The 9,000-nt window shown below is 44.5% G+C and overlaps 1 protein-coding gene across 1 annotated transcript; it reads right to left on the reverse strand.

The window, feature by feature from the left end:
* Positions 1-226: 226 nt before the first annotated feature.
* On the reverse strand, positions 227-9,000 carry CASP3 (caspase 3). The gene is made up of 7 exons (XM_056114337.1): positions 8,907-9,000; positions 7,552-7,616; positions 6,039-6,160; positions 3,699-3,827; positions 2,954-3,129; positions 2,247-2,367; positions 227-1,166 (listed from the first exon to the last, which is right to left on the reverse strand). The coding sequence occupies exons 2-7, from the start codon at positions 7,602-7,604 to the stop codon at positions 937-939; spliced, it is 831 nt and encodes a 276-aa protein (XP_055970312.1). The 5' UTR covers positions 7,605-7,616; positions 8,907-9,000; the 3' UTR covers positions 227-936.

Genomic DNA, 9,000 nt, shown 5'->3' on the forward strand with positions numbered 1-9,000 from the left:
TTCCAAATTCCAAATCTAGTGTCAGTGTCTTTAGGCCATTAGCGGTGCCCATGGATGCCCTAGCTCTAAGAGAAAGCATTCCACATCACTGGTTCTGTGATTTGATAATGACAAGAATGCAAACTCTTTTTTTTTGGGATTTATTTATTTATATTTAAATTAAAAAAAGGAACCATCATGAAACACACAGTTACACAGTTGTTCATGATCAGGTTTCAGCCATAGAGTGTTCCATCACCCATCCCTTCACCAGTGTATGTTTCCTACCATCAAAAGATACTGTATTTTTTTTTAATTTTATTTTTTTTATTATTAGTGAAAAAGCATGAGGTACAGTTGTAGATTTACAAATTTTTGTGCTTGGATTTCGGTCATACCATGATCAAATACCCATCCCTCCTCCAGTGCCCATTTTCCACCACCAGGATAATATCCCTCCCCCCCAGCCACTGTGGCAGGGCATTCCCTTTTGTTCTCTCTCTCCTTTTGGGTATTGTGATCAGCAATAGAGGCAAGAGAATGCAAACTCTTAACCGTCACATCAATGTCTTTGAAATTCATTACTGTAGATGTCAACTTTTTCATAATCACTTGAAAATTCATAGCAAAACCTCCCTAAAATTTGTTAGTTATGAGAACTGCTAATTTCCAATTATTTCATCTCATAGGGATTGTACCATTTTGAATTTCCAATTATTTCATCTCATAGAGATTGTACCATTTTTATTTATTCCTGTGAAAATTCAATTTCAACTACCTGATTTTGAGTTTGAGGTAGTATTACAGTAGTTTTATTGCTATGAAAATTGCATGATTCAAAGTACCATCTGGAGTATTAGATCAGATTTAAATGGGAGAGGAATGAAAATACAGTATCCATCAAACCGTTTTCCTACCTTGGTGTATAGATAAACCCAAAAGCTCTTATTCTTTTCTTCAGTGATAAAAATACAGTTCTTTTGTGAGCATAGACATAATACATGGAATCTGCTTCTTTGCGTGGAAAGTTCTGTCCAAGGAATAGGACTCAAATTCTGTTGCTACCTTTTGGTTGACCCGAGTAAGAATGTGCATGAACTCAAGTTTGTCAGCGTACCGCTTCAATATCTCACAAAGTGACTGAATGAACCAGGATCCATCCTTTGAATTGCGCCAAGAATAGTAACCTATAAGGCAAAAACACAACCGAATACCATGGATACCTATTGTTTTATAAATGAGCGTGTAACTAAATTTCCACAGCATTGTTACCCATAAGAGGAAAAAAAAAAATCAATGACTCATTTGGTTTCTGGGGCAATGAGGCCACAGGGGGACAGTGGGCTATGTAAGCTCTGATGTCACCGAAGAATGAGCCAGAGGCTGGCCTCACCACTGCATTCCTCACAGTCTCCTTTCTGAAGATCCGCTCAACCGGGAAGAGTAAGTACAAAAAAGAGAGCCTCGGGTGACAGCAGGCAGGAGAGACAGTATGGGGGTAAGGAGCAGGCCTTGTACTGAAGATCCGTGGTATGCAAATGGTGCCCCAATGCTGCCAGGGGTCATTTGAGCAGGGTCAAGAACAGCCCCTGAGCACTGCTTATGCGATACCAAACTGTCTCCCTATACCCCAAAAGAGATGCAAGAGCACAGGTAAAGGGGGAAAAAAACGCATCATTAAAAGTGGCTGAGGGTCCAAAGTGATACAGGGGGGAGGGCACTGTCTTGCACACGTGGTCCCCAAAGCAAAAGCAAAAGGGCCAAAAACATCTATCAACGATTCCAGAGGCAGGTAAAGCTCTAATTTGGCCTGAAACTGCAAGACAATATTCTCTTTGGTATTAAGTTCAGGACTGAATGGTACTTTAAGGTTCTGTATATTACATGTAGCCCCGTAGCACTGTCCTCCCATTGTTCATTGGTTTACTCGAGCAGGCACCAGTAACGTCTACAAATTGTGAGACTTGTTGTTACTGTTTTTGGCATATCCATTACATCACGGGCAGCTTGCCAGGCTTTGCCATGCGGGGCAGAGGAATTGAACCCGGGTCGGCCATGTGCAAGGCAAACGCCCTACCGCTCTGCTATCGCTCCAGCCCTATGTAAATAAGCATTATTCTAGCCAAAATAAAGACAACTTTTAGAGACTTCTCTATGGTTAAGGTAGACTAGAATGCAGAAAAATTAACTGCTTTTCAGGGATATCCCAATCTGGAAAATACGCTTCATTGCTTAAAATCTACTAACAATGACAGGTATTTTCTTACCAGGTGCTGTGGAATACGCATACAAGAAGTCAGCTTCCACTGGTATCTTCTGACACGTCATGTCATCCTCAGAACCACTGTCAGTCTCTATTCCACAGTCGAGTTCTGTACCTCGGCAGGCCTAGGGATTAGAAGGTAAATATTTTGAGAAAATATGAGGGCCTGAGAGAGTATAGTTTTGGGGCCACATCCGGTTGTGCTCAGGGACTAACTCCTGGCTCTGCACTCAGAGATCACTCACGGAAGGCGCAGGGCACCATATGGGTGCCAGGGATTGAATGGGAGTCAGCTGCATACAAGGGAAGCACTTAAATACTCCTTTACTATCTCTCTGATGGCACAACTCATATATAGAACTATCTAAGCATTTTGGGCCCCACCCCGCCATGCTCAGGGGTTACTGACTCCTGGCTCTGCATTCAAGAATTACTCCTGGCAGTGCTTGGGGGGACCATGTGGGATGCCGGGGAACAAATCTGGTCAGGATGCAAGGCAAACAGCCTACTGCTGTACTACAACTCCAGCCCAGACTATTGTTTATGTAAGTCTAAAATTAAAATATATTCATCTCTCAAAGTAGTAGCTTAAACGAACAAATAAGCTACGGCTTGGCAGCAGGAAATATACAAAATCCTTTAGATAATCTATAACTGACTAAAATAATTCCTGATTAATTCTCGTTAACAAAAATACTTGTAACTTATTACCTGAATAATGAAAATTTTGGGTTTTCCAGTTAGACTTCTGCAACAATCCCCTTTGAAGAAACCTGCTAAGATCTTCAGCTCAATAGGTTTATCTGTTCCAAAAATGGTTCCTTCTTCACCATGGCTTAGAAACACACAAATAAAACTGCTCCTTTTGCTATGATCTTCTAAAGAAGCTAGAAAGACACACAAGAAAATAAGCACACAAAATCTCCACATTATGTGACAATTTTATATATATGGTTGGGAATAAGTTGAAGAAAAGCGAGTACAATTAAGAGATCATTTAAACCTAACCTCACAATCACAACCATCCTGTTATTCGTCGATTGCCTCGAGCAGGCCCCAGTAACGTCTCCTTTATCTTACCCCTGAGATTTTTTAAAAAAGTGCCATATTCAAGGCTCTTTCAGAGTTAGGAGAATGAGACCCTTCATTGTTACTGGTATTTGGCATATTGGGTACGCTACGGGGAGTTTGCCAGACTCTGCCGTGTGGGCAGGTCACATTCGGTAGCCTGCCAGGTTGTGCAAAGTGAGAATGAGATGATAAGAAAAACCTAACCAAGGCAGACAAATCAATGCAAATTATTTTAGGAACAAACTGTGCAAACATACTGACTTAGACAGCATAACTATGGTCAGTATAGTTCCACAGTTCTCATGCTTTCTTCTTATGTATCAATTATAGTTAGTTCATAATATGGAGTTGGACAATGAAGGCCATTCATTTTGTTCTTTCTTACCACTGTACAGCAATTTCTTAATTTCCTCACAGGTCAGATCATTTTTGATCCTGACTTCGTATTTCAAGTTAGTAAACGTTTCCTTGAGTCTTGCTGCATCTACATCTGTACCGGTCCGAGTCGACATGCCTTGGGACAGAAACATTATTTTTAATGGCAGTTAGAGAAGGAGTAACAGCTCTGAAATGAAATAAACTCTTTAGCGAGTCGCACAACCCACAACAAAGACTTCCTCTCAAATGCAAGATAAGTTTGGATATTGTGATCCTGGGCGACACAAAGTCTCTTTAATTTCTAAGTATAGAAGACATTTCATAACAGAAGCTCTATCAGTGCTTTCAGAGATGCTGAGATGGTGGAAAACAGAAACAAATGCCTAAGAAGGCCCAACAGAATAAATTGCCATTCATTTACTTAATTTTGCTCGAGCGGGCCCAGTAACGTCTCCATTGGAGACTTTGTTGTTACTGTGTCTGGCATATCGAATACTCTCGGTAGCTTGCCGGGCTCTCTGAGAGGGGCGGAGGAATCGAACTCGGGTCGGCCATGTTGGCCGCTTGTAAGGTGAACGCCCTACCCGCTGTGCTATAAGATACTATCATTATTAAAATTTCTGTAAACAAAAATTTTACCTCATGATCATGGCAACTTAAAAAATACGACTAGAACTATACGTTCCTCCTTTAGGAAAAAAAAACCAACATAATACATACTTTTACACATAGAGAAGTACTGCATTTTCCAGCAATTTAAAGACAAATCACTACTTTCATTCTTTTTAATTTTGGGGGGAAGAGGACTCCATTCAACAGTGCTCAGGACTTATTCCTGGCTCTGTGCTCAGGGATCACTCATGGTGGTGCTTGGGGGACTGTGTGCAGTGCTGGGGATCAAACCCAGGATGACGGCATGCCAGACAAGCACCTTACCCACTGGACTCTGGCTCTTTCATACTATCTATTTTCAGGGGGGAAAAAACAAACCCCAAAACATCCCTTTCAGTAAAGCCTCATGCCTGGCTTCACTGCACAGCTGAGGGGCATAGAGCACTGAGGACTCTTGGGTGGCCTTTAACCCCTTAGAGGATCTTCTAATTAATGCGTAGGCCGATTGTATGATGAACTAAGATTTAAAAATGTTAGAACTGTGCACGTTTAATACCTATGGACAGAAAAATGACCAGATGTCTCTCTCTTCTCTCTCTGGAGACTGCAATTACAAGTGATTTAAATCCCCCCCCCGCCCCGCCCAATCTGTAATCTCTGCAATTTCTCTTATGGATGTGTATTATTGTAGGAAATGAAAATAAACTCAAGGCTCTGGGGGGAAGGCTCATGAGAGACAGCAAGCAGCTGGCCGGACACTGCCTGAGAAGCCAAGGGGCGCATAGATGACCAAAGCCAGGTCACTGGTTTGTGTAATTTCCGGGGTCTGAGTGGAATATGCATCCTTAACTGGGGGTGGAAATAAAAAGGTCACAAGTGGAAAATTCTACAGGCATTTATGGCTAGTAATGTGAAGCAGAATAATCTAATGGTTACGGCCATCTGAGTCGACAGAGGAAAAGATCCAGCCACCCATTTTCAACTTCTCTTTCCTTACTCTTTCACTGAAGCAAACCGTGCTTCTGTTTGAGTGTAATCTTGGCTTCTTCTTTCAGCTTTGTTTCTTTCTGTTTGTACGCAGGGCTTATTCTTGCCTCTGTGCTCAGGGATCACTCCAGGCAGAGCTCAGGGGACCATACGGGGTGCTGGGGATGGAACCTGGGTTGGCCATGTGCAAGGCAAACACCCTTCCTGCTGTCTCTAGGACTTCTTTCAGTCACTGGGCCACAGGTGGCAGTGCTCAGGGGTTATTCCTGGCTGTGTTCAGGCGTCACTTTTCAGGGGACCATGAAGCATAGTGATGAAACCTATGCAAACCTCTGCCTTTCCCCTAGACTACTGCTCTGGTCACCCCTAGGCTAGGATTTTAGCCTTTAGAATCTCATAGCCACTTTTCAAGTTTGTTCTCATGATGAAACGAGACAATACATGTATATACCCTGTACAATTCTGAGAAGGGGAAAATCCTACTGTTCATTATTTGTCGAGCACCTCCACCAGAATAAAGGAGGGAGAAAGAGCAAAAGCAAAGGTTACAACAAACTAGTCCCGCGGAGCAGAGGGGGCCCAAACCCACAGAGGGGAAGGGCGAGGGGCGCATGCCACCTCCACCTCACCGCTATTCCCCACTAGAGTGTCAGCAGTAGCACAAATCAAACCGATGATTTTCATATCCTGCCAAGCCTAAGTGATACGAATAGTTGAAAAGCAGTACCGATTACGCAATGATACATACCTTCGCCTTTGAAGTTCTTATTATTAATTATTAAACACACGCCCATTTCAGGATAATTCATTTTGTAACTATTGTCCAACGATATTCCAGAGTCCACTGACTTGCTGCCATGTATGATCTTTCTGTTGGGAAGGCAAAGGTAGAGAAGACTCAGGTGCTTATCATCAGTGCGCTGACCCAACTTCGAAGCAACAGCACACGCCACTGTTTTGGCCTTTTCCTCCCTTCAGAGGCACAGGCTGGGGATGGGACCGGGCCGCTGCTTTCGGCTGAAGGCGGTTGGTCCTTTATCAGGTTGTTTTTTTTTTGCCTTTTTGGGGTCACACCTGGTGATGCACAGGGGTTACTCCTGGCTCTGCACTCAGCAGTCACTCCCGGCGGTGCTCAGGGGACCATATGGGATGCTGGGAATCGAACCTGGGTCGGTCGTGTGCAAGGCAAACGCCTGCCCGCTGTGCTATCTCTCCAGCCTCTTTTTTTCCTTTTTGGGTCACACCCAGAGATGCTCAGGGGCTACTCCTGGCTCTGCAGTCAGAAATTACTCTTGGAGGTGCTATCATACGGGATGCCGGGGATTGAACCTGGGTCAGCCGCGTGCAAGGTGAACGCCCTAACTGCTGTATTATCGCACCGGCCCCCTTTGTCAGGTTCTTAATCTGCATTTTATCCATTCCTCTGAACTTTATTAATACTTTCATCGAATGCATTTTATACTTGTGCAGAAGTACTTTACTAAAACCTAGACAACTAGGTTTCCATCAACTTTTTTTTTCTTTCTCTTTTTGGGTCACACCCAGCGATGCTCGGGGGTTACTCCTGGCTCATGCCCTCAGGAATTACTCCTGGTGGTGCTCCGGGGACCATACAGGATGCTGGGAATGGAACCAGGGTCGGCCATGTTGCCTGCGTGCAAGGCAAACGCCGTATCCTCTGTACGCCCTATGGCTCCAGCCCCTCCATCATCGCCTGGCTATGCTCAGGGATCACTCCTGCTGGGGCTGGGGCACAGACATGTGCTGTATTCAGTCTCTGGCTGAGTGAGGAGAGCTAAGGAGTCAGGTGGAGAGGAGGGGAGACCTGGGTCACTGGTGTAGGTTTGGAGCTGCAGAACCATCTGGAAAGGTGACTCCTGGGGGGGCGGCTTTGTTTTTTTGTTTGGTTTCTGGTGCTCAGGGCTTACTCCTTGCCCAATGCTTTGGGGCCACTCTCAGCAGTGCTTGTTGGACTATATGGGGTGCCGGGGGTCGAAGTGAGTCAGCTCACTCACAAAGCAAGTGTCCTACCTGCTGTACTATGGCTCCAGCCTTAGCAGGATGGATTGTTCGAAACGGGGGTCAGTGCCGCACCAGCCCGTCCCCCGTTTGGAAGACCAGCTGCAGGGAAGGAAGACTAGCAATCAAGCCACACAGCGGAGAAGGCAGGTGTTGACCCCTATCTCTTCTCTGCTCCTCAGTGGACAGAATGACACACGCCTGCCCCCCTCTAATAAATCAGATTCCAATGAAATACTCACTCTTCTGAATTCTTTACGGATTTTGCGTCTACTGAGATTTCAGAGTTCTCCATGGGTACTTTTAACTAGAATATAAAGAGAGGTTGATAAAACAACAACTAAAACAACAACTAAAACAACAACAAAACTCAACCTAATAGCCACAATAAAGCCATAGTGTGTCATTAATTATTCCTATGATTGTGTCGCCAAATTAATAGTTCATACGGGCATTTTCACGGGGGATTGCCACAGCTCCGCACTTCACCCGTGAAAGGCTGTCCAAGGTTTCTGTGGGTCAAACTGAGTACAACAATCCACTGTGAAATTATGTATAATGGAGTTCATCTTTTTCTCTCTTTCTTAAGCTGATCTAGAAGTACAGAAGCAGCACAGTTCGGAGGAAGGGCCTGAGGCTAAGGCGCCCCTTGGCCCACACGGTGCTGACATTCCCTGGGTCATCTGGTGTCCACTGTGCTGCATGCAAGGCAAGTGCCTTAACCTACTATCACTTTGGCCCTGGGATGAAAAAAAAAAATCTTGACTTTCTCCAGCCTCCAGAATCTCTGGCTAGCTCAAAACTCCAATCAAAATACAACCATAAGGGTCAGAGTGCTAATACAGTTGGTAGGGCGCTTGCCTTGCAAGTGGCTGGCCCAGGTTCAAGCCCCGGGACCACATACAATCCCCTCATCACCACCAGGAGTGATCCTTGAGCACTGAGCCAGGAGTGAGCCCCCAGCACCGCCAGATGTAACCCCCCAACCCCCCCACAAAAAAAAAAAAACCCAAAAGTGATTTACAAAATAAGGCTGTTCTATGACCATTAAAGTAGAAGCTCTTTTTGATTGCTCAGTTCATGCTTTCCTGCCTTTTCCTGGTTTCTTTTCTTTTTCGGTTTATTCATACAACACATTAGGCACAGGGAAATGTCAAATGTCCCTGAATCATAAGCATCAGGGACCCTGCCTCCAACTCTACAGGCAGACCGTAAGTCAAGGCATTCAGTCTGTGGCTGCGAAACAAGATGGTGGTTAATTTGACTAAGAAAACCGCATGGTGAACGATCACTGCAGTTGGTGGTCAGGGATGGACACAGAGTGAGCCGGGTGCCAAGAAGTGCCTTATACTGTACTGTCGCTCCAGCTGTATTTGCTAGCTTTTAAACATTCCCCCCCCCAACCATTTAAATCAATTTTAACCCAAAAGTTCCAGATAGGCTATTCTTAATACAAGCAATTATTTATAATTATTAGTGATATCAAACATGAGATAGACAATTTGTTTCGTAAAGAGGTTAAGAAATACCACGAATTCTTTTAGGACAGGATTTAGGCTGTTTTTTTTTTTTTGGGGGGGGGGGGAACGACACATACCTGGTGGTGCTCAAGGGTTACTCCTGGCGGGCTGGAGATGGAACCTGGCTGGCCACGGGCAAGGCAAGCACCCGACCTGCTATACTCTTGGTAC

Source organism: Sorex fumeus, unplaced genomic scaffold, assembly GCF_029834395.1.
Source record: "Sorex fumeus unplaced genomic scaffold, SorFum_2.1 ptg000024l, whole genome shotgun sequence".
NCBI classification, from domain to species: domain Eukaryota; kingdom Metazoa; phylum Chordata; class Mammalia; order Eulipotyphla; family Soricidae; genus Sorex; species Sorex fumeus.

Bases quoted from the DNA above. Each gene is read 5' to 3' on its own strand.
- CASP3 (XM_056114337.1), bottom strand. From the start codon at position 7,604: ATGGAGAACTCTGAAATCTCAGTAGACGCAAAATCCGTAAAGAATTCA. The intron at 3,828-6,038 runs GTATGTATCATT...TTCTGTCCCAAG, and splicing joins TAAGAACTTCAAAGGCGAAG to GCATGTCGACTCGGACCGGT. The intron at 1,167-2,246 runs GTAAGAAAATAC...TTTGCCTTATAG, and splicing joins TGCGTATTCCACAGCACCTG to GTTACTATTCTTGGCGCAAT.